Source organism: Eretmochelys imbricata, chromosome 5 (assembly GCF_965152235.1).
Source record: "Eretmochelys imbricata isolate rEreImb1 chromosome 5, rEreImb1.hap1, whole genome shotgun sequence".
Classification (NCBI taxonomy): Eukaryota; Metazoa; Chordata; order Testudines; family Cheloniidae; genus Eretmochelys; species Eretmochelys imbricata.
In genome coordinates, this window is record NC_135576.1 from 392,861 (window position 1) to 417,699 (window position 24,839).

At 59.0% G+C, this 24,839-nt stretch overlaps 1 protein-coding gene across 7 annotated transcripts in view; it reads right to left on the reverse strand.

Moving 5' to 3' along the window:
• Positions 1-331: 331 nt before the first annotated feature.
• TPM2 (tropomyosin 2) overlaps positions 332-24,839 on the reverse strand; it is a 30,455-nt gene continuing 5,947 nt past the window's right edge. Inside the window, exons 1-8 of one of the 7 annotated variants that reach the window (XM_077816563.1) lie at positions 21,626-22,055; positions 13,768-13,901; positions 8,548-8,665; positions 8,046-8,116; positions 7,491-7,566; positions 6,258-6,320; positions 5,069-5,138; positions 332-637 (exon numbers count right to left, since the gene is read on the reverse strand). In XM_077816563.1, coding sequence (XP_077672689.1) covers positions 555-637; positions 5,069-5,138; positions 6,258-6,320; positions 7,491-7,566; positions 8,046-8,116; positions 8,548-8,665; positions 13,768-13,901; positions 21,626-21,757 — 747 coding nt within the window. In that variant the 5' untranslated portion in view covers positions 21,758-22,055 and the 3' untranslated portion in view covers positions 332-554. Of the gene's footprint in view, positions 638-2,365; positions 2,446-4,400; positions 4,484-5,068; positions 5,139-6,257; positions 6,321-6,533; positions 6,610-7,490; positions 7,567-8,045; positions 8,117-8,547; positions 8,666-13,767; positions 13,902-17,670; positions 17,745-21,625; positions 22,056-24,839 lie in introns of those variants that run through there. The other 6 variants (XM_077816564.1, XM_077816559.1, XM_077816557.1 and 3 more) reach the window with 6 other exon arrangements.

Sequence of the window (24,839 nt, forward strand, 5' to 3'; positions counted from 1 at the left end):
AGAAGGAAAAACTCCCTGCCTTTGGGAGATGGAGAGAGATGGCTGCGTGCTATGGAGGTGCCTGCTCTAGAGCAGGGACAGGCAGCAATGACAAATTGACGCAGGAGATCAAACCCCAAAGACAGGAAAGCCCTGATGTGGGCAAGTCCCCCCCTCCCCTCAGCAACAGAGACTGGAGGGCGCTGGCTCCTATACTTTGGCAAGATCTGTCTACCCAGTCAGGCCAAGAGCCCCACTGAAATGAGCTGGGGAGGGGGGCGCAGAGGCTCCCAGCTGTGGGCAGCTTCTCCCCACCCCTGACCCCCCCTTGGCTAAGGACCAGACACATCTGTCTATCTTGTTAAACTTGCTTTAATATTTGGACATGAAGACAGGACAGAGCCGATCTGGCTGTGCACAGACAAGATGCCCCAGGGCCAGGGTATGGGCCGCAGGGTTTCCCTTCTCATGGATGTGTGGCTTTGGCCATGACGCAGTTCACTTGGTGCCTCCAGAGGGTGCCAATGGGGTTCAGGTGCAGGGGCAGGTGGATAGAGTGGGGCTCTTCAAGCGGCTCAGAGGTTGTTCAGCTCCAGCAGGGTCTGGTCTAGAACTTGGTGAATGCCAACGTTCTCCTCTTTGGCACTGGCCAGATTCTCTGTAAACACAAAGGACATCCAGACACACATCCAGACAGACAAACGCAGATGCCAGCCACACGTGATCAGCCACACGGATGGACAGAAAAACGGACACAAATCACACACAGACAGACACGCAAGGAGACAGGCCCACCCATGCACAGGGACAGACCAACCGAGCCACCCGCCCAGACAGACCAAGCCAAGACACACGGAGACAGACCCATCCATACACAGGGACAGACAGACCAAGCCAAGACATACACACGGAGACAGACCCACCCATGCACAGGGACAAATAGACCGAGCCAGACAGGATCAAACCCAGACATACAGACACAAATGGACATTTCAGTGTCGCTGGGGAACAGCATTTCCACACAGCACCATAACGTACCCCAGCTCCAAGCCAAGGCCTTACCAGGGACACGGCCCGACCTCACAGAGCAGCAATAGCTCAGAGGCCAGGTAGGGTGCTTAGACCAATCAGATCCTGGCAGCCTAACTTCACACCCACGGCTTCTGCCTGTGCTCCCTGCAGGGTGCTACTGCACATGGGGCTGTCAGATGGCACAGCCCCATTTCCACAGCCATGTGCTTCCAGCAGAGCCAGGTCCATCCCCAGAGAGTCCTGCCCACAGACCGATGAAAGGTGCATAGCACTGCCCAGCTGCTCCGTGATTCAGCTGGGAGCGGTGATCCATGGAGCAGTGGAAAGGCAGCAGCTCAGGAGGAGAGAGGACAGCACAGAGGGAAGAGAGACCAGCACTAACGAAACTGCAGGAGCCAGTTCTTCCAGCCCTCGTGTACAGAACATGCTACAGGGGAACCTGCCCACAGCCAGCGCTTCTGCGCTGTCCCCTACATCACTTCCGCTGGAATGAGACTCGCCATGACACCCTCAGCTGGGAGCTCACCCTTCCAGAGCCTCTGTCCTGCTGCCTACCGGAGCCTTTGCTGGGACAGGCGTTTCCATGAGGTCCACCTGCAGCCAAAGCCGCTGCCCTGCTGCCTAGAGCACCTGCTGGGAGAGGCTGGGGCCGGAGTAGCTGGACTCCCGCCCTGTTCCTTACAGTTCCTGGAGCTGGAGAAGCTGGATTTAACTGGGAATTGGTCCCGCTTCGAGCAGGGGGTTGGACTAGATGACCTTCTGGGGTCCCTTCCAACCCTGATATTCTATGATTCTATGATTCTATGACCTGCAAGAGCAGTATCCAGACAGCCTTTGCCTGCAGCAGTTGAGTGGTTTAGGAAGAGTGGTTTCCTGGTAAAGCCGGGGGGGGGCTGGCTGTCCCCTTGCCTTGGGGAGCACTACAATGTAGGGAGGGAGTAGGCAGGGTTCAGGTGGCTCAGCCCATCACATGGGCACTCCCTCCCCAGCCTGGGCAGCTGGCGCTGGCTCAGCAGTGCCCCTGTGGGGAATTTCCGGTGGGGGCTCTGGGTCGTGATGGCAGCAGGCTCCCCCCGGGCAAAATCAACCAGCTCAGGAGGCAGGAGTCTCCAGCTGTTCAGAGCAGGCTGGTCACTCTGAACTGTAAGGCCAGGGGGTGAGGGTCCATGTGCCAAGTACCCAGCAGCAGGGTGAGGGCAGGGACTCCCCAGGCCCAGCTGGCCTGGTGGAACCTGTTACCAGGACTCGGAGCTGCAGGGAATGTCCTGGGCAATGGAGGGGGCGGGCGATGGGGCTGGAACACCCCAGGAGACACAGGCTACATGACATAAGCAGGGCATGGGCTGAGGCTGGCTCAGTTGTTAAGTTCGTTAAGGATGACCCGCAGTTCGTTAGTGAGAATACGGTTTTTCTCCGCCTCCTGCTGGGAGCGCACTATAGAAAACAGACGTCAGCGGCAGCAGAGGGAGAGAGAGAGAGAAAGGAGAGAGTTAGTGCAAAGAGAAAGTCAGGTCAGCACAGAGACGCTATCAGCGTAGCTGAACCCCGGGGGCGCATGTCCCGAAGCCCATCTGCCCAGTGCAGGAAAGAGAAATGAACTCAGGTCTACAGGCAGAAGGGGAGCAGGCTCTGGTCTGGCTAGGGGATGGTGCAGCAAGGAGGCCGTTCGAGAAGGAAAGAGGACATGGTTCCAGGAGCTGGGGAGATTTGTAGCACAAACTGGGGTGAGTTCTGACCCAGAAACATAAGGCTCTTTGAAGGGGAAAATCAATCAACCTCCAGGAAGGAAAGTGCTGCCCTACTCAGCTACACACGAAGCCAGGTCAGGGCTGTGAAAAGGTGTGTGCGCTGGGGCAAGTCCAGGCAATGAAAGAGAGACAGGGTCGGATCTAGCTCAGTTCAGGCTGGGATCTGAGAACCAAGGACCAGGAGAACTTTCCTCTCAAATGGAGCTAGCTGTGCGTTCGTCCCTCTCCCTCCCCCGATGCACCAGCAGGGCTGAGCTCAAGGACTTCCCACAGGGTCTGTCCAGGTTCTTATGCTCGGCCCTTCCCCGCAGGGTCAGAGCACCTGTGGCTATCTGTGCTGTGGAGCACACCTGGCAGGAGAACCCCCCATAAAGGGCCATGTACAGGCATGAAAATGAGACATGGCTAGAAAATGAGTGTGAAGGTGAAAAACCAAAGCAGCATGAAGAAAACAAAGGCGAAACCAAGGAAAGAAAATGCTTTATTGAGACCAACGCATCGACCCAGAAGGACAGAAAAGAAAGTAAGTCATGAAATGTGAACTCAAGAGTAACGTGTGAAGGACAGGAAGAATGCAGAGCAGGGACTGGGAAGCAGTAAGGGCTGCCAAGCCTCCCACGTGTTTTCCTTCCACCCCATGGGAGTGACCCTCTCCTCTCCTCCTGCCCTCAGCTTTGGAGAGGCTGCTTCCAGCTGGGGGGAGTCTCCTTCAGGGGGGTGTCAATGGGGAGCGGAGCCCAGGCAGATTTGGTCAGAGGACGTGGAGCCCACGCTGTCCCTCCCAATCCCAGCATTAGCTACTCCCTTCTTGTTCCCAGCAGCTGGGCTAAACGTGCCCGTCTCTTCGGACCCGACATAAGTAAAGCTCCCTTTGCACCAGGGCACGCCCCTCCGTCTCCTCCCCCTGGCCCCACAGCTGCCATCTTCCCCGGGCGTGTTAGAACTTGGCAGCCCTTTGACACAAAGCATGCCCCATGGAGCAGGTGAGGCAGAAGGGAGCCAGAAGGCTGGTACCCTGGGGAACCCTGGCTGCTTCTCCTGGGCTGCAACAGGAGCTTTTCTCTAGTTTACCGTCTGCACCAACTGCTCTTGAGGAAAGAGAGAAATCCAAATCTGCAGCCGTCCCCCGCCCATGCCCACGGAGCGAGGATCAGCCCAGGCCAGCAGACAGAGACCCAGCATGTGGGGTGAGATGGGACCATGCACCTTCCATCCTCAGACCCCACCCCAGGCAAGAGGTCAGCCCACTGTGTAACTGGACACTTCGCTGTAGCTCGGCAGATCAGGCTAGCTGGCCACACGCAGCACCCGAGCAAGGCTTATGCATGGCACATTGCAGACGGGCTGATCCCGGACCAGGGATGCTCCCCAGTCTGGGTTATGGGCTGGTCCCTGCTCAGGGACCCTCCTCTTCTGCAGCTTTCACTGAGCAAACTACAGCCACCCAGCAGCACTGGAGCTTGCGGGGACAAAGAGGGGAATGGACAGACTGACAGAGGTGGTGGGGAGCAGAGACCAAGGGATAGATGGAGGCAGGCAGGCAGGGGCAGCCATGGCGACTGAGGTCACAAGCAGGCAGGGTGGGAGGGGGTGGGCAGACAGCATGAGTGGAGTGCCATGGTGCTGGGACCGCTCAGGGGCTCAGAGGGAGGTGATGTCGTTAAGTGCATTGTCCAGCTCCTCACTGATTGCCTTATACTTCATCTTCTGAGCATACACTTCGTCTGCAGGCAGGAGGGTGTGCAGGGGGCGGCCCGTGGCAGAGAGCAGAGCAGGGCAGTGGCGGGGAGGGAGAAAAAGAGAGTGAATGTGAGAGAGAGAGAGAGAGAGAGAGAGAGACCTTGCTGCCATGGGAGGGTGCCGGGTAGGGTTCACACAGGTGCATGGGCCTCTGATAGGCCAGACTGGTTCCTCCCACCCCTGCCCTTACCTCATTGCTCCAGGGTTTCACTTGCCCCTTCTCACCAAGGGACTCTCCTGGCCCGGCCTGAGCTCCCTGGCCACTCTTCCTTCCCTCCCTGGCTATTGTGCTCCTGGCCAGCCCCTTGTCCTGGGACGCTTCCTGGCCCATGCCCATCGCACAATGATCCTGCCTCCCCTCCCTTCAGACTGGGATTCCCACCTGGGGGACAGCTCGTTCTGTGAGACCCACCCAGGCTCCCTGTCCCTCCCTCCTCTCCAGATCCCAGCACTCAGCCACAGCCCCACGGCCAGAGGTTTCGGCTGAGCAGACCCTGAGGCGCGTCCTGGGCCTCCTAGGCTGGCTGTGCTCTGTGGGGAGGGGGGCAAAGGGCAGGCGGGGTCTCTACCTTCTAAGTCGTCAATGGTTTTCTCCAGCTTGGCCACGGATCGCTCAGCAAACTCCGCTCGGGTCTCAGCCTAGGGTCAGGAAACGGGGCGTTAGCTATGGTACCGACTGTCTGACGGAGAACCGAGCAGAAGGTAGCATCTTCTGGGCCAGAACTCTCCACAGGCAAAGGAGGGCCAGATGCTACCCTGCTTGGCCCCATGGAGGCCCCCTTACTGGAGCTGGGACATGGCGAGCTGCCGAACCTCCTGTTGGACTCACTCCCCCAGCATTTCTGCAAGGCTCGGCTGGCCTGCTTTCTTGTATCTGAAGTTGCAGCAGATCTAGCCTACCTGTCAGCTGCTCTGCAGTGACTCCAGCCCTGCAACAAGGGGCCCAGGCCATGGCTGGAGGAGCAGCAGCATTCAGAGCCATATATCTGTCCAAAGCAGAATCTGCCTTTGTACTGCTAATTTCAGCTCCGCTCCAGGAATGACTGTCTCTGCCCCACCCCCGGCACCCCGGGGCCCCTTAAGTGCATCAGAACCACATAGCTGGGCAGGGGAAGGGCAGTGGGGACTGCTCAGGTTTTGGGGCAGGGTGTTAGGGGAAGCCGGCCGTCTGCACAGTCCGGGAATCCTGCCCAGGCGGATGGTGGCTTTAGCCACTCAGGGGAGCGGGGCAGTAGACTCAGAGTGGGTCAAGGATGACCCCAGGGGTTGTGGCCACAGAACAGGTGCCGACTCTCCAGTGTGCCGGGGGGGTGCTCGACCCCCAGCTCTGCCTCATGCCCTGCCCCCACTCCACCTCCCCCAACGCCCCACCTCCGCCTCGCCTCCCACTGCACCCTGCTCCACCCCCACCTCTTCCCGCCCAGTTCCGCCCCCTCCCCGAGCACGCCACAGCCTCGCTTCTTCCCCCGACCCCCAGTGCACTGAAACAGCTATTTGCGGCGGGAGGGTGGGGGAGGCGCTGATCCGTGGGGCCTGCCAGTGAGGGGAGAGTTGATGGGGGGCTGCTGGTTGGTGCTCAGGACCCATCATTCCCCCCTGGGTGCTCCAGTCCCAGAGCACCCACGGAGTCGGCACCTGTGGCCCACAGCCAGTCCCACTCTGACGGGTGGCAGCAAACCCGTGCACCCTGTGGAGGATGGGGCGATTACACCAGGCCCTGCCCTCCTGTCAGGGTCCCTGATTCTGGGCGTCTCTCACCTCCTTCAGTTTGTCTGTCAGCAGCTTGATCTCCTCCTCGTACTTATCTTCCTTGGTGGAGTACTGTGAAGAAAGACAAGCCTGAGTCGCTTCCCAGTCCCTGTAGCACCCGTTGGGTCCCTTTCATAGCGACAGGCTGGCAGGCCCACCCCTAGGTGCCACCATTGCCCAGATCCCAGGGCATCTCCCAGGAGAGCAGCACTCTGCTCTGCTCACTTCTCGGGCCCTGCTCCTCGCCAGCCGCAGGGCCAGGTGCTGCGCTCCTCCGGTTCCTACCTTATCGGCCTGCGCCTCCAGGGACTTCAAGTTGTTGGTGACAATTTTCAGCTCTTCCTCTAGGTCCCCACATTTACTATTCCCAGCAGGCCAGGACGCGCGGAAGAGAGAAGGGTGCAGGGTGGTGGGAGGAATGAAGGAAAGGAGAGAGAGAAAAAGCTCAGGAGAGAGAAACAGCAGTTCAGATGGAGAGGAAGCAACAGCCAGCCTGGCCCATGGCCCATGACCTCAGGCAAGCCACCATCCCTGCTGACCTACCCCGGTGGCAGCTCCTAGGAGAGTCCGGCTGGGACGCAAGAGGCAGGCTCAGACCCCCAAACTGCGCCCAGGTAGCGAAGGAGTAGAGTGAATCACCTGCCTGAGCAGGCTCAGCAGGTAACTGGACCTAAATAAGGGCCAAAAGTCCAGAGCAGAGATGCCAGAGTGAGAGGGCCACCCAGCCCAATTTGCCTCTGCCAGCTCAGCCCCACCTGGGGCCCTCACAGGACCGCGAGAACTCCTCCTGCAAGCAGCACAGTGGGAAGTAATTGGGACAGAGACTCTTGCGGTGCTGAGACAGATGTAGACAGGGAGTGGGAGAGGTCTCACTCCCCACCAGGGCCTGCCTCGCGCCCGCAGGGCCCCAGCCCCGGCCAACGCTCAGCTCACCCTGTGGCACAAGGAGTGGCCCTGTGACACAGGCAGCCAGGGAGAGGTGTGGGTCGAACCAGGCAGCGGCCAGACCAAGGGCTGCCCAGCTCGCCTCCAACCCCAGCCCCTCAGTGCATCGAGCCCCATCTGCCTCAGCCCCAGAACTAGGACCAGACCCAAAGCCGCACAGGATGGCGAGGGAAGAAGGAGAGGGCTCAGAGTCATCTCATAGGAACGATGGAAAGGAGACAGCATGTCCAGAGGGTCAGAGAGGCGGAGAGGGACAGAGAGGAAGCTGCGAGTCTCCCCAGTTCCCTGCCCCAGTACCTCTTCCTCTGAGGCCATCAGGGATTTGAGGGTTTGGTCCATGGTGCGCAGCTCCTCTTCCAGCTGTCTCACTCGGCTGGGGGGGTGAGAGGGGGCATCCCAGGGGGAGCGTTCAGCCATGGGAAACCGAGCAGAGAACAAGATCAACCATTCCCAATCCTTGCACCCCCACCCACCTGGCCGGGCCCCGTAGGGACAGGGGACAGCGACAGGGCAGGAGCCAGCTGCCATTCAGCCTGATCAGAGAGCCAGGGGCCCCCCTAGGATTGGACCACCTGCTCCGTCAGCCCCATAAAAACCTCACCGTGCTGCACCTGGATTCTGTGCCTCTAACGGGGTCAGTGTCGTCCCCTGCTGGAGAACCAAGGGAAGGGACTCACCCCAGCCATGGGCTCTGGCTGCCCGCTGAGTGCCCTACGCGGCTTAGCTCCCCGAGGGCTGCATCCCAGCTCAGCCTCATCTGGGGGGGCGGGGGGAGAAGCAGAAAGTAGGGGCCCGAGAAACCCCATCCCCATGCCCTCCCCCAGTTGCCCGGAGGGTAGAGACAGTACTCACCTTTCTGCAACCTCCGCCCTTTCTTCCGAGCGCTCCAGCTCCCCCTCAATGATCACCAGCTTACGGGCAACCTGGCAGGCCCGGCAGAGGAGAGACTGTCAGCCTGGCGCAGGCCCCGCCTGCGGGAACACAGCTCGGCAGCAGCCCCCTGCACTGCAGTGGTGGCTGCAGATAGAGGCCTCGGGGTGGGGGGGCGCCCCCCCAGGGTGGCAGTGGCAGCTGGCAGAGGAGATGCCCCCCAGAGACAGTGGGAGCAGGCAGAGAGTGGGCAGGGGCCGCAGCAGCAGGACCCACTTGCTCGTGCTCCATTCTCCTGGGACCTCTCCTACGAACGGGGGTGTTGCCAGGAGCTGCCAGCCCCCAGAGGCATGCGCCCCCCCGCAAGGCAGTGCTCCAACGCACTAGGCCATCCTCGGTGTGAGCCAGCCGGAGCCATGGGTGCTCCTGGGGGTGTCAGCAGGAGCCCCAGGAACGATGGTCATTGGGAAGGGCTGGTTCTCACCTCCTCGTATTTGCGGTCGGCCTCCTCAGCTATGTGCTTGGCCTCTTTCAGCTGCATCTCCTGGAGCTCCATTTTCTCCTCATCCTTCATGGCCCGGTTCTCGATGACTTTCATGCCTCTGAAGAAAATCCAAACCACAGTGTTACGGCTGAGATCTAGACTGCCCCGAAATTGAGGCATGATCTAGAGCACCCAACTTGCCTCACAGCAAGCTAGAACACCCCGGCTCTGCCCCACGCCAGAGCGTCCCGGCTCTGCCCCACGCCAGACTGCCCCACACCTGCTGCAATCTGGCACATGCGCCCTCTCTTTTTCCAGCCCTGCGCACCCCACCCCTCCCAGTGAATTAAATCATTCCCATGTTCCAGATCATCTTCCAGTCTTGGGAATTAGCCTCACATTTATCCCAGTGCCCATCCTGCCACATCCTTCACCCCTCTCAGATCATTCCCTCATGGAGTCAGATACTCCTAGCATTGAGCTAGCAGCCCCCTTCAGCCCCATCCTAGCTCACACACAGAGCTAGTTCTGCACCCTCTGTGTTAGGTATCTGTCCTGCCACCCATCACCACAGCATCTGAGTGCCTCCTTCAGAGTCAGTAGTAAGAGCGAAACCACTAGTGGGCATGGGCCCCTCTGGGACAGTGCAGATGACAAAGCCCAGCCCAAAGCCTGGGAGAGCTGGGAACAGAGCATTCTCCATCAAGGGGAGCCAGCTGCAGAAAAACCTCCCAGTGGAGATCAGGCAAATTCAGTCTGACCATCTTCAGGACACCCTTACACCCTCCTCTCCCCCACTAGTGATACTCACCCCCCTGACACCCCATCTGCCCAAATAGCCCCCACATAGTACACAAAAGCCTACAGCAAAGGATCAAATAATCCAAACGGGCTGGGAGCCCATGGAGGGACAGGAGCAGGGGCCCCCTGTACAGACAGCCAGCAGTAGCCCTCAGCTGTGAGCCTCTGAGCCAGGTCGACAAGCTCGGGCTCATGGGGCCCCTGCTACACTCTCAAGTTGCAGCTCGGGCTCTAGTGTGGGCTCGAAGCCCAGCCCCACCCTAGGTTTCAGAGTCCGAGCTCCAGCCGAGCCACGTCGACCGGCTAGTGTTAGCAGGTAACGCAGGCCCTGCCAGCTCAGTCTGTCGACTTGGATCAGCAGCTCACTGGTGTGGGCAATGCAGACCGGTGCCTGGACCATGGAGAAGGCAGGCAGCCAAGGGAGCTACAGTGACCCAGCCTTGAGTGATGGACACAAGGGTCATCGGGCCCAGGCCCTCGGCCAGGGGGAAGGGACAGAGAGTCCTAGTGAACTGGAGGTGAAATAAGGCATTTTTAGACAGCTACTCCCTGGTCCCCCAAAACTTAACAAGGAGTCAAACAGGACCCCAAGGCTTTGCACAACTCTGGTGAATGGAAGGTGGGGACAAAATCTTTCCAACAGCATCACTTTGGTCTTGTCTGGGGTCTCAAGCTGCAAGCCAGCTGCCCTCCATCCAAGAGCCGATCTCTGGGACGTACTGTGAGTGACATCTTAGTCGTGGTGGTGGCTGCATCGGTGGTGAACTAGTAGATAGTTGAGTGTCGTTAGCAACTGAACCTTGGTGTCTTCCTCTGTCTCCCAGTGGAGTCACGTAGACATTGAGGAGAGGCCTCATGGATCAGGTCCTCAAGGAATCAATTCTGATGCACTTAGAGGAAAGTGATCAGGAACAGTCAGCATGGATTCACCAAGGGCAAGTCATGCCTGACTAATCTAATTGCCTTCTATGAGGAGATAACCGGCTCTGTGGATGAGGGGAAAGCAGTGGACGTGTTGTTCCTTGACTTTAGCAAAGCTTTTGACACAGTCTCCCACAGTATTCTTGCCAGCAAGTTAAAGTATGGGCTGGATGAATGGACTATAAGGTGGATAGAAAGCTGGCTAGATTGTCGGGCTCAACGGGTAGTGATCAATGGCTCCATGTCTAGTTGGCAGCCGGTATCAAGTGGAGTGCCCCAAGGGTCGGTCCTGGGGCCGGTTTTGTTCAATATCTTTAATGATCTGGAGGATGGTGTGGATTGCACCCTCAGCAAGTTTGCAGATGACACTAAACTGGGAGGAGAGGTAGATATGCTGGAGGGTAGGGATAGGATACAAAGGGCCCTAGACAAATTAGAGGATTGGGCCAAAAGAAATCTGATGAGGTTCAACAAGGACAAGTGCAGAGTCCTGCACTTAGGATGGAAGAATCCCATGCACTGCTACAGACTAGGGACCAAATGGCTAGGCAGCAGTTCTGCAGTAAAGGACCTAGGGGTTACAGTGGACGAGAAGCTGGATAGGAGTCATCAGTGTGCCCTTGTTGCCAAGGAGGCCAATGGCATTTTGGGATGTATAAGTGTAGGGGCATTGCCAGCAGATCGAAGGATGTGATCGTTCCCCTCTATTCGACATTGGTGAGGCCTCATCTGGAGTACTGTGTCCAGTTTTGGACCCCACACTACAAGAAGGATGTGGAAAAACTGGAAAACATCCAGTGGAGGGCAACAAAAATGATTAGGGGACTGAAACACATGACTTATGAGGAGAGACTGAGGGAAATAGGATTGTTTAGTCTGCGGAAGAGAAGAATGAGGGTGGATTTGATAGCTGCTTTCAACTACCTGAGAGGTGGTTCCAGAGAGGATGGCTTTAGACTGTTCTCAGTGGTAGCAGATGACAGAACAAGGAGCAATAGTCTCAAGTTGCAGTGGGGGAGGTTTAGGTTGGATATTAGGAAAAACTTTTTCACTAGGAGGGTGGTGAAACACTGGAATGCGTTACCTAGGGAGGTGGTGGAATTTCCTTCCTTAGAAGTTTTTAAGGTCAGGCTTGACAAAGCCCTGGCTGGGATGATTTAGTTGGGGATTGGTCCTGCTTTGAGCAAGGGGTTGGACTAGATGACCTCCTGAGGTCCCTTCCAACCCTGATATTCTATGATTCTATTATTCTAAGCGGGTGATGCATGGGGAGTGGTGATGGGTAGAGCCTTCGGAGCTACACATCACCACTCCCCAAGTTCTGCTGGAGAGGAATGATCACCCACTGGAGTGCTGGGCCATCGGCTCCTCTGTCACGTAGGTGAGTTAGTACCTGTGGTCCACTGCAGTGCGGCAGCATGAGCATGGTGACCTTACCTGCATCCATGGCCCAAGGCAACCTCTCAGCACCACTAGAGCCGTCTCTGTGTTGTGCATTAGTCTGAACCCAGAATCCCGTGCATCCACAATCACGGCGCATGTTGGAGCTTGGTTGGAGCCCGTGCATCCACAATCACGGTGCATGTTGGAGCCTTGATTATTTTACCACGGAACAGGAGGCTGGAGAGGTCTTCAGGGTTGACTGGTGGCTTCTAGAGGACAGGGCAGACTACTGGGCTTTCCAGGAGACTACCCTGCGCTACACTAGTGCTGAATTTGTACATCTGACCAGTTCCCTGCTCTCCACACTGGTTTCCCGTAGAAGAGAGAGTCCGGCCTTGGTCCTTATTTCCAAGATGCTCAACGGCCTGGGTCCAGCATATCTAAAAGGACCTAAAGCTCCAGGACGAAGCCCTGATCACCAATTCTGCTCCTTGGCACAATGGGACTCTCCCCCTGGAGGCTACAGTGCATCTGGATGCGAGACAGAGCTTTCTGGGACCAGCTGAGACTGTGAAAAGAACTCCCTCAGGGGCCTAGTACCATCACAAACTCCCCACCTTCCAGTCCCAGGGCCAGTGTGCTTTTCCAGCTCTCCTTTGCTGACACAGACACTGGGCAGCATGGACGTGTTCAAAAAACCTAATAGCCCTACCAAAATCAAGCCCTGCACTGCACAACTGGGTCCTCACCTGGGGAGAGGACAGGCACGCGTGACAGATGTTAGCCACAGGGCTTAACGCGCAGCTGGAAGGTGCCCAGAGACCTCAGCAGTCAGCGTGGGGAAAGAAAGAGTTTCAGGGCTGATGAGCCCTGCCTGAGACAACAAATATCACCTAGAGCAGGACTGTCACTTGCTCCCTGGGGAAGGCCTAAGTCCCCTTTTAATTATGGCCCGCAGGCTGGGTATATATTCTGAACTCTAGACACTGCGCCATGAATGGCGGAGCCCACTCAGGGGTCACTAAGAATTTGCATAGAGCATGGGGGAAACTCTATTTGTTATCTGCTCAGCACCTTACAGCCACAACCAGCATCACCCAGCGGGAACACGCTCCCCTTCAGGACCATTTCTGGGAGCTGTTTCTGTCCTCTGCGTCTCCCTTCCCCAGCCACGTTTGCCATCCGCTCCCTTTCACTACCTTTGTGTGTGTGTCTCCGCATTACCTCCCTTCTGCCCCCTCCTGAAGGCCAAACAATTAGCAACTGACTAATTAATTAGGACATTGCAAAAGTGTTATCGTTAGGCTTTAGAGTCAACACCTTGGTGAGGTCCCCAGCATGCGGGGCAGTTCACACCTCCCAGAGTTCCCGTCCCAGTCGCTGTGATACTTGAAGTCTAGAGAGCTAGACCCTAGCTTTTGAAAAGCCCCATGAAAACTTAGTGCTGGCACAAGCTGAGCCTGCTCCAGGGGCCACGTGACCCTGCCGAGCAAGAGAGAAGAGGCCGGAGGTGCCCCTGTTTGAGAGCAGTAACTGGCACTTTCAACGGTCCAACATACCGCTCATGGCAACTGAGAGCACAGCCGGCCTCGGGCAGGCTGCTGTCGTGCTGCAATCTTATCTGCAGCCTGATCTCCTGCCCCAAACTGCCCCCGTCCAGGGATGCCAAAAGGGGCAGCTAGGGGGCCATGGCCCCTGCACTTTTAAAAGCGGGAGGGCTATGCACTTCCCCTAAGAGCGAGAGACGGGGGAGGAGGCCAAAAGGAGTGGAGAAGAGCAAGCGGGGTGTTGGGGGCAAGAGGCGGCATGGGAGCGGGGCCTTGTGGGAAGGGGCGGGGCCTTGTGAGAAGAGTGGCCGTGGGCCCTCCACCTTCAGGGTGCATCCACCGCTCCTGCCCCCATCTCGCCCTGACATGGGGCTTAGCATGGGGCCCAGCTGCCCGTTGCTGTCTGTGACACCAGCAGGACCCCACTTCCATGGGACGGGGGGGTTGGAGCAATCCCGGAGCAATCCCATGGGGGCAAGCGGCCACATCCAGGCCAACTCGTGCCCTCCCCCCGCAGCTGCCAAGCCACATCCCCCTCCATACTCCTCCCTTCCCACCAACCACACACCTCTCGCTCTCATCAGCTGCTTTCTCAGCCTCCTCCAGCTTCTGCAGCGCAGTGGCCAGGCGCTCCTGGGCTCGGTCCAGCTCCTCTTCCACCAGCTGGATACGGCGGTTCAGGGAGGCCACATCAGACTCAGCCTGAGGGAGAAGCAGCACCAGAGTCAGTCCCACCCCAGAGCTGGAAAAGGGCCGAGAGCCACTGAAAGTGCGTGAGCCCCTCAGCACTGGGACCCTGCACAGAGGCCACAGGAATCACTGCCTGGATCAGCCAGGGGTCCATCCTGCACAACCGCCGGCCTCTGAGAGGGGCCAGCATCAGATGCTTCAAAGGTTCGTGCAAGATGCCCACAGTAGGGAGAGGTGGAATAATCTGCCCCCACACCAAATCTTGTCCTGGTCTCGAATTCTTTGAGATTGGCTCAAGCCCCTGAAGCACGAGGTTGAGTATACTTGCCAGAATTTATGGTAGCAGTAACTAGGATAGCCCTGGATATTCTTATCTATATAAGGATCCAATCCTTCTTTGAATTGGGCTAAATTTTGGCCCGAATGTCTTGTGGCAGTGAGTTCCACAGGATAATTATGAATTGTGTGACAAAGCATTTCCTTCTGTTACTTTTTAATTTGCCACCTTTAAATTTCTTTCACTGACCCTGGGTTCAGGGATAGCAGAAGTTCCCAATCTACATTCTCTAGATCAGCGGTTCTCAAATTTTTGTATTGGTGACTCCTTTCACAGAGCAAGCCTCTGAGTCCGACCCCCCTTATAAATTAAAAACACTTTTTAAATATTTAACACTGTTATAAATGCTGGAGGCAAAGCGGGGTTTGGGGGTGGATGCTGACAGCTCGTGACTCCCACATAATAACCTCGCGAGCCCCTGAGAGGTTACACCCCCCAGTTTGAGAACGCCTGCTCTAGACCATTGATTGTTTTAGATGCTTTTGTCATGTCCCCCTCTTATTTGTCTCTCTAACTCACAATCTTGATCAGTGCACTCTCCCCTCACAGGAGTTTTTCCAGGCCCCTGATCATTCTCATCGCCCTTCTCTGAACCCCTCTAATTCTGCAATGTCCTTTCTGATACAGGGTGCCCAAGGGAGGCCAAACCACTGATTTACATAAAACCATTCAAAATTCTCCATCTTACTCTCCATCCTATTCTGTATTCCTGACATCTCATCTGGGTTTTGGACCACACAATCTAGCCAGCGCCTGAGTCCAGTGAATCCTGCACCTCTCCCCAGAGTCCAGCTCAGCCCCAAGGAACTGCCCCCAGTGGCCCCTGCACCGTCCTCCCAGACATAGGCGCTGACTTCTAGTTTTCCAGGGTGTGTGTGTGTGGGGGGGCACTCTCCATCCCTGCTCCGCCCCAAGGCCCCGTCCTCACTTCGCCTCTTCCTGCCCCTGCTCCACCCCGAGGCCCCACCCACCTGCTGCTCACTGCTCTCCGCCCTCCCCCAAGCCTCTCCCCCAGCCATCAAACAGCTGTTTGGCAGCGCTCCTGATTAGCTCATCAGAGGTGCTGCCAAACCACTGATTGGCGCTGGCGGGTGCTGAGCACCCTCTATTTTTTTTCCGTGGGTGCTCCAGCCCCAAAGCACCCCGGAGTCGGTGCCAGTGCTCCCAGAGTCCAGCCCCGTCCTAAGAACGGATAGACGGATGGATGGACAGACAGACACACATCCCCACCCCAAGCCAAAGCCCAGTCCAGTCAGCATGCCGGCCTGGGCAGACAGACTTGTGCGAGCAGGGCCTTCACGCCCGGCCGATGTTGGCTCTGAGCTCAGGGGGCCGCAGTCTCCACACTGCTCGTTTAGTGCCCGACCTCGGGCCCCACCAGCACACGACTGTCCCAGGCTCGGAGGCTGGCTCCCCGCTGCAGGGCAGACACAGCCCAGGAGCCCCCCACACACCCCTGTGGGCCAGAGCCCAGCCCGGTCAGTCCTGGCTGGCCCCCACCGGCCCCCTGAGCCCGGCGAGGGAGGTGGCATTCTTCCCCGGCAGGGTGGCGTGGGGCAGCGTTTGGGTTTGCAGAGCCGTGAGTAAAGGAGCAGGAATGCCCGGCACAGATTCGCTCCCAAAAAGGAGATTGGAACAACTTGTGGGTTTCCTGTTTACTGAAGCCAGCAAGGCTGCCCGTGCAGGGTCCCCTCCCCCACCCCGGCTGCCGGAGGCAGCACTGGCCAGGCTGGGGAGGGGACCTCGAGGCTGGGGGGCCTGCGGATGCCCTCGGGGCCCCGGTCACTCTCTGCCCCCTCTGGCCGGAGGTTGGCTGGGCTCCTCAGCCTGGGGGGCAGAGCTGGGCCAGGCCTGAGCCCTCCCTGATTTACAGTCCCCAGGGACGGAATCCGGCAAAGCGCCTCCATGGGGCTGGCCCACAGCCAAGGCCAGGCTGCAAGGAGCCCCAAAGGCCAGAAACCAGCATATTCCCAGGCTCCAAGCACCACCCCTTCCCCACAGGCTGGGTTCCCTGGGGTGAAGGGAAGGGGGTAGGCGAGCCAGGGCAGAGGAGACTGGGGTGGGGCGGGGCGGGGAGTGGGATGAGAGCATGGGCAGTGGGTGGGGGAGGAAGAGAGGCCAGAGAGAGCTCTTGTGGGGAGTACAGGCACACTCCTGCAGCGGGAGCCAGGGCGTGGACTGGGAGACAGACCCCTGCCGGCCCCATGGACAGACCCCCCCAGCCCCGCACCAGCCTCCCATGCCATATGCCAGCTCCCCAGCCCCACGCTAGCTCCCCCAGCTCCATACCACTCCCCCCTCCCCCCCTCCAGCATCTGACCAGCTTTTCTTTCCATTTGGTAACTCTCGCCTTGCTCCTACTCTCGGAGGCCTGAGCTCTGCCCCGGAAATGCCTCCAGCGGGTGCAGCAGCCCCCAAGCGCTGAACTCTGCGGGGAGAGGAGAGCGTGGCTCAGTGCTACTCAGCACCCCCCAGGGCACAGGCCACCAGGCACCGTCACCCCAGCACTGGCTACTGAGTGCCCTGCCCAGGAGGCTGGGATCTGTGCACCAGGACCCAGAAAGCAGAGCACACAGAACAGGGGTGAGCCTACAGAGTTAGGTACACCCCCTCATGCCATCATGACCCTGCCCTATGTCCCCTTCCCTGGCCTCCCATGTCCGCAGGGGTGCTGGAACTAGGGGTGCTGGGGGGGGGCACACCCCCAGCTTGAAGTGGTTTCCATCCATACAGGATTACAGTTTGGTCCAATGGCTCTCAGCACCCACACTATGCAAAGTGTTCCAGCAGCTCTGCCCTCAGGGACAGACAAACCCCCCAGGGACCTTGCCCCCTCCCCAGTTACAGCCAGACCCAGACCTGCCCTTCGCTGGCTGTAACTCCACAATGCCACCTCCTCCCCGGCCAGACACCAAGGCAGCAGGGAAAGGGGGTGGGATTGGCTTTAGAAGGGGCTTTGGGCAGAAGGCCCCAGGGAGACCACAGTGGGCTGCTCTCCTACCGCAACCCTCTCCCCCTGGAGCACTGTGCTGCCATGCTGGGGTCCGGGCTGGGTTCGCTGGCTCCACATCATGCCACAAGGGCTGGGAAGGCTCCCAAAGAACAGTCCCTGCCTGGCACAAGGCACAGCAGTGATGGGGCTCCAGTGGGGCCCCCCAGCACCAGCAGAAGGTGTTAGCCAGGCCACAGAAAGCTACCTGACCCCACAGGGCCTGCAATAATGTACTTGGCCTATGTTGGTTACAGGGACTCAGGGGGTGGGCAGAGCCCCCTTCTCCCGATTGGGGCCCCCTTCCCCTCCAGCCATGCTTGCTCCCCGGCATGCCAGGGTTTCCCTGCAGCATGGTCATAGAACAGAGGAAGCCAGGAACAGGGCAGGACTTAGCACACACTAGTAGGGAGATCAGAGGAGACAACCTCCCCACCCCCACCCCCCACCTCCACCTGGCCAGGTTCAGCCCTTGGGACGCGCAAGCCAGGACTGGGCCCTTCCAAACCGAGGTCCCAGGTCCCTTCCCTCCTGGAGTCAGGGCAGGAAGCCACGCAGCGCAACTGCTCTATTGAGAGTTTCCGGTGGCTCCTGGACCTCAGCCAGGTCCAGCGCTGGAGTGACCTGCCAGGCTCTCTCCTAGAGATCATGTTACTGGGCAGGGCAGCCCGGCTTCCCCTGCAGCCAATGAGCACCACAGCGTGAGCAGACTGGGGCTGCGGGAACAATAGGAAAGCTCCCTGCAGGGCACCCTGCCCAGGAAGCTCCTGGCAGAGTCTGCTCCACCCAGCCTCAGGTACACGATCCCAACAACACAGCCAGGAACAGGAGCACTTGGGCCTGCTAGTGCCGCCCCAGGAAAGCAGCCTCTAGCCCAGCCGCACCCAGACAGGGAATGCCCTCCTCTGCCCAACTGAACTCCTCCCAGAGTCAGATCAGATCAGCAAGGCCCAGTCCTTCATGTGAAGTTCCCTGCTGGGACCCCCTCCCAGGGGACTCTGCCCAAGACACCCGTAACCCACCTATAGGGCTCTCTCTCTAACCCACCTATAGGGCTTTCTCCTCTCCTCTCCTCCTCATGCTACTTATGGCAGGAGCAGCTTCCCTGAAGAAGGCCTCTCTGGTATGGCCTGAAGCAGGCCAGACTCCTGATTATCCAGACTTCCTCTGGGAACACGAGCTCCCCATGTGATGCTGTGGCGAAAAAGGCTACGGCAATCCCTGGATGTATAAGCAAGGGCTAGCAAAGGGAGTAGGGAGGTGGCATTAGCGAGACCATTCCTGGATCCCATGGCCAGTTTCGGGGGCCACACTTTGCTGACAAACTGGAAGGGTTCAGAACAAAGTTACAAGGATGATGCGAGGTCAGGAAAGCTAGCCCGACAGCGAGGGACTGAAGAAGCTCAATCTAAGAGAAAGTCAAGAGGTGACTTGACGATGTTCTACAGCTACCTACATGGGGAAGGGCTGCCTGGTAGCACAGGGCTCCTGCACCTGACAGACAAAGGCAGAGGGAGAGCCAGTGGCTGGCAGCTGAAATGAGACACATTCAGACTAGAACTAAGCTGCAGTTTTTAACAGTAAGGGCTCGGTGGATTCTGGGTTCTCTCTCCCAGACCTACCCCACTGGAACGGATGGGCTGGAGGTGGCAATCACTGGGTGACATTCTCTGGCCTGTGCTCATAATGGCCTCTTTGGGTCCCCACATCTCTGAGTGTCTGAGTCTAACCCCTCTGCTGGCAGGCAGCCCTGCACTCCCCAGCAGTGGGGATACCATGGAAAGTATTTGAGGCACCTGTCACTCTGGCATCCGGGAGGGCATTACAGATGGAGTGCCTTTTCCGCACCCCCTCCCCCCGCCAGCACTCAGCTACAGGGCAGGGCTAGGGAGGGCGCTTGCAGCCAGCGGAGGCCTGGACACCTGCATCTCACAGCCTGCTTTGGAAGTGGCCAGGCTTGGCCACACACATATTTCCATTGGTGAGAATCCCAGAGGCAAGGACGCCACCCCGAGAATGGTCGACACCCCTCCTGCAAGTCCCTGCAAGAGAGGGGGCCTCTGAGATCACTGGGGCCTAGGCCAGCTAGTGCTTTTTGGATCCTTGGGGGTCTTTCTGAGCAGAACCAGTCCCAAGCTACCCCTTCCCCCATGGCTCATCCCTACAGCTGAGTGCAGCACTGAGGGGGCGGTGGAGTCGAAGGCTGCTGGGAGAACCAGCAGTGTCAGCAAGGGCGGCCGATCTGTCCCTTGCTGTGAAGCGACAGAGCTGGCCACCAAGCCTACTGCCATTCCCAGGGACGAGGCCTAACTGATCTGGGTCGAGCACAGAGCCCTGGATGGGATCATGTGCTTCTGAAGCTCCACTCCCACCCGACTCAGGGCCAGGTCAGGCAGTTACACCAGCGTTCGAGGACGGCTTCCCAGGCCAGATCCAGCCCGACAGGCTTTCAGAGCTGCCTGCCCCTTGCCCCCCTTAGGCGGCCCAGCACTGCCCACTGCCTGTCCCCAGCCCCACAGGGCAATGAGCCAGCTCCCAGGGCCTCTCGAATCCCTGCTCAAGTAACTGGCTGTGACTCCACCGGGGAGCACAGTGGGACTGTCCCTTGGGCTGCCCTGAACCCTGGGAGCCAGTTGGCACCGAGAGCTGGTCGGGTCAGCTTGGGTTAATCAGGGCTGCACAGGTGCGGCGCAGCAAGGGAGAAGGCGCAGCAAGGGAGAAGCTCCTGCACCCACCCCACGTCATTGCCAATCATCCAGCCCCCACTCCCACCAGCAATGCCTCCGGCTCTTCCCCTCACCTCCTCTGCCCCAGGACAAGGGGAAGCCACAGTGAGCCCGGAGGGAGGGAGGGGTAGATGGGGACACAGCTCTGCATCCTGTGTACCATCCCGGCGGGGCCAGGACAGCAGAGGCTGAGGCCTCAGCCTGGAGCAGGAGATGTTCCCTCCCCGACAGAGAGCCCGCTGTACCTCCAGCCAGACCAGAGCACGGCCAATTCTGGACTCGGGGCTCAGCAACTGACTGAGGTGAGCGCGTGGTGCAAGGCCTAGGCAGTGAGTCAAAGCTGCCAGAATGGGCACCCAGTCCGCCAGGATGGTCAGTTGGGGCAGCCAGCGGTAGGCCTGAAACTGACGCCACAGTGATGGGGACCCCAGAAGCACCCAGGGTGCAAGAAGGGCTTCATCCCTACTGGGGGGCACTTTCCCAGCTGGGTCTGGCCACTGTCCGAGATGCAGGCGCAGCCCGTAGCTGGACAGAGAAACTGAGTCTCACAGGGCCTGCTAAACCCACAGCCAGGTCAGGGGGCATATGGATGGGGATGGGCTTTCCTGGCAGCCAACTGCATCCAGAGTGCCATGAGTCCGGCACTTGGGTCATTCTTGGCTGTTGCCCTGCCCTGGCATCACCACAGGGACAGGCACCGGATACCCACCTACTAGACCACACACCTGGGACCAGCCCATGGGGAAAATCCCCCTACCCCCAACTCTATGTAACCCCCAGGCCTGAATTACAGCACCAGGCCCCATCTCCCAGCTACTTCCCAGACCCCTCCCCCCAAGTCCTAACCTTTCCCTGGCGGCATCCTTGACCCAGTCTGCTCCCCGCCTTCCCCAGCTAAACCCCAGCAGTGTACACCCCGGCCCCTCACTGGGTCCATCCCAGACCCCCATCCCAGCTCTCCCTGCTGCAGCTCAGGCCCTACAGCCCGCTGCCCCGGCGGCTGGTTCGTTCTGCCTGGAGCAGGTGAGGAGAGCCCTGGCTGAAGAAGTTGAGAGTAAGTGGATCTGAGCGCCTGGCCGCCCTTTTCTTTTCCTCTTGGTCTGCCCCACCCTCCCGTGAGGGATGAACGGAGAAACCTCCAGTGCTGCCTCAGACTCTGGCTGGCTCTGAAACCCTTCAGCCCCCACCCCGGAGCCCTGAGGCAGGTGTGATCCCTGCTGGGGGGCCTTGTTTGCATCGGTACCCGGAGAATTGAATCCATGCATGCTGGGGGCTCCTGGGCCCATTGCACAGCCAGGGTAACCCTTGGCAGCCTGGGTCTGATCACTGCAGACACTGCAGTACCAATGGCTGGGGTCACCACACAGAGTCGGGGGGGGCGGTATTACTTGCAGGAGACAAGGAGAGCAGGGGGACAGGCGGTTGGTGGGATGCTGGGATTGGGCCAGACGGGGTGTGAGTGCAAGGAGAAGCTCCCTGGATGGGGAGTCCAGCATCAGGCAAGAAGGGTGCCCGGTGAGCCCAGCAAGGCTTGGGGTGGGGCTGACTGGGCCTGCCAGGCCCTGACACCACAGGGAGCGGAGGGGACGTCAAACCCAGGCTGGCACCCAGGCCTCTGGGGGAGTGGGGCAGGAAGGGCATTGGGAGGAGCTGGCTGGGACCTTCAAGCCCTGGACCGCCTTACCCGCTCCCTGGCCTGTCTCTCAGCATCCACCTCCCTCTGCAGATGCTCCGCACGCTCCTCAGCCTCGTCCGCCACCTGCTGCAGGCTCTGGATCTTCTTCTTCACCGCATCAATGGAGGTGCTCCCGGCCATCGTCCACCCCGGGGCCACGCCCAAGGAATGAGGCCTGAGGGTGCTGCTTGGGGACCTGAGCAGGACAGAGGCGTCCCCGGCTTGCCTGGGGCAGGGTCTGTGGCCTGGGGCGCAGTCTGAGCTCCAATGCAGCCTGGTTCCAACCCACTGGGTCCTGCTGGCTGCCCCTAGCCAGCTCCGTGCTCCAGCCTGAGCTCGCTGGGTCACTGACTCTGCCGGTGACAGCTCCGCGGCAGCCTCCCCAGCACACTGTGCTTCAGCCCTTTGTGGGACTACCACTCCCGCTCCAGCAGGAAGAGCTCAGGATGCGAGCTCTCCCCTCCCTGCCTTCATCCCCTTTCCTGCTCCTCCTCCCCCTCTCCTGCATCTCCTCCTCAGGAAACCCAGTGTCAGAGCTTGCACACTTCCCTCCTCTTAAAGAGGCAGCACCAGGTATCCAAGCTGCTTTTCCCACTGCAGCTGCGGGGCTCCCCTCCCTCCCCCAGGGAACCAGCCCTCACCCTCCCCACGCCCAGAGAGCATTGCAGCAGGGTGGGCCCACAAGCGCCTGCTCTGGGTGCCTGTGTGTCCTGGGGAGCAGCTTGGCCTGCAGAGCCCAGAGAGGAGTGCCCAAGCAGGGGCTCTGCTGTAGGCGTTTGCTCTGTCTCTTTCAGGTGGGGCTGAGCAGAGAGGCCCCTTTTTGCATTTGCCACTGCTGTAGCCATGGGCATGGTTTCCGGACCCTACTTCTGCTCTCCATGGAGTCAGGGGGCTGGGAAATTGGGAGGGCTCCTTCCTGCCCCCTGGTGGGTCCTGCGCCCAGCACTGAGGCCCTGGGGGGTGTAGGAAGGGGGAGCCAGGAAGTGGCGAGAACAAAGTTTCCCATAAACGTATGTCCATGAGTCAGGGTTTGTGATGTGTAAGAGAGGAGCAAAGCCCGAGCCGGGGAGACTAGAATGAAGGCCCAGGCGCAGAAGAAGGGAGACACATCAAGGGAGCTCCTGGAAGAAGCAGCACCTCCTTCCCCTCATCCAGGCTGCTATCGCTAGTATCTTTCTGAAAGGTCTCTAGCTCGCCCACAAGTGAGGGGCTGAATGCAGGAGTCACCGGGTCAGATCTCTGGCCTGGAGGGTCCTCCTGGGCCCTATGAAATCATTGCAGGGCCTCCCCATCCGACCAGGGGCTCTGACCTTAGCCATTAGAGGGGCTGCTGAGACTGCAGCCCCATGGGGGTTCTCAGACACTTCGCATTCATTTCTCGCTGGGAGCTGTGCACCCTTGGATGATCCTGGTCAGCTGCAATGCATCAAGTCCAAGAGCCAGAGCCAAGGTGCGTGGCTGCTCCAAATGCCAACGGAAGGGAAGGGTGTCTGGGAGGTTTAAGCCCCATTTGCCCCAGGTTCCAGCACTATTTCAGCATCCCTGCACTGTGGAACAACTGAAGCAGAACCCCGTGACACGCAGGAACCACGGGACCTGCGGATGTGAACCACATGACAGCCTGCTGCATGCAATGACTCCTACAGCACAGCTGGGCCTTTAGGGTCAGCAGCCAGATATGAACAACTTGAGCTTCTGCCCGTGCTTGGACCACATCTCCATGGGAAAGGGTCTCCAAGCCCCAGGGTCCTGATACCATCCACCCCATTGCCTGGGATCTACAAGCCCCTTGGACAGACCTGCGGATTTCATGTCTGCAGCCTCGGTCTCTATTCTGCGCAGGATATAAGAAATCGCACACACAGCTCCCCAGTGCTCAGACACATTTGCTATCTTCATCCCTGCTTGTCTTGGAGTGCATCACTGATGCTATCTGGTGTCAGGGGGTATGCCCTGGTGTCCCATGCTCTGGGACATGGTCTGATCCGTTACAAGGGGAGCCCTCCTGGAATTACACTCAATCCCTCCTTAATGAACAGCGACAGACAGCAGGCAGCTCAGCTGCACTTCACTCCTGCATTTAAAGAGCTCAGCCAGCACAAGGATTCCTGGGGTCCATATGCAACAGCTGAGCCCAGCCGCTGACCCAAGCCAGCGCTTGAGGGACCCCAGCAGGGCCTATGTCTTCACTGCTGAGAAGTCTGTTTTCCTTGCAGGGTAGCAGGCAGGTGAGCTGTCCCAGCTGCACTGTACCCCTGCCTGGGGCTGAGCTCGGCTCATTTACCTCAGGGTACAACCCAGAGCCTTGGCTCCACTCGCTCACGCATTAGTCACCCCTGGTCCTCAGCCGTGCAAGCAAGGCCTGTGCGGAGCCTGGCTGCAAGCATAACACTTTCACACCAGCCGCAGGACAGGGCAGGGAGTCAGGGCCTGGCTGTCAGGAGTGGGGCAGGTTCAGGGGCCAGAGAGACAGTTCTTTGAGCAGCTGCTCTGCTAAGTGGCCTCTGCTCTAGCCACACCCTGGGACGCCAGCCAGCTCCCTCCCACTGGCTCAGGGAATCACCAAATAAGAGCAAAGTCTGGACTAGGAGGTGGGCTGGGGCGGATCCTGTCACAGCCTCACTGAGAACTTTCAGGATCACAGTCCTGGAATCCAGCAGCTTCTTTCTCGGCACTCTCCCTGCATGCCCCAGAGACACACACCAGCCCTGCTACTGCAGCTCCTGGCACAGCCCACTTATGGGCACCCAGACCAGCTCCTGCCCCAGGGACTGGGAAATGGAAGAGACTGGAGCAGCAGCTGGGTGCCTCCCACACAGCCAGTTCCACTGCAGGTTATTGGGCTCGCAGTGTTAATTACAGAGCAGGCAGGAATAATTCCCTCCACGGCCAGAGTCACTGGGTGAGGTTCCCTTGCCCATGCTATGCAGGAGGTCAGCCTACAAAAATCTAAGAATCAGTGCTCCCGCCCTGCACCCACAGCGCCTCCTGCTGGGAGAGGCTGGCACTGGAGAAGCCAGGCACGGCCCCCCCAGTGGCCAGCACCCGTACACTGAGCTCTGACATGCCCCGCTCTTGGGATTGGAGAAGTCAGCCCCCCCACCAGCCAGCACCCCTAAACCAAGCTCTGACGCGCCCCACCGTTGGGATTTCAAGGACCTGCGAATCCCTGAGCCTGCCACACTTGGATTTATGCTGGAAGCTGACACCCCTCAGCGGGGTG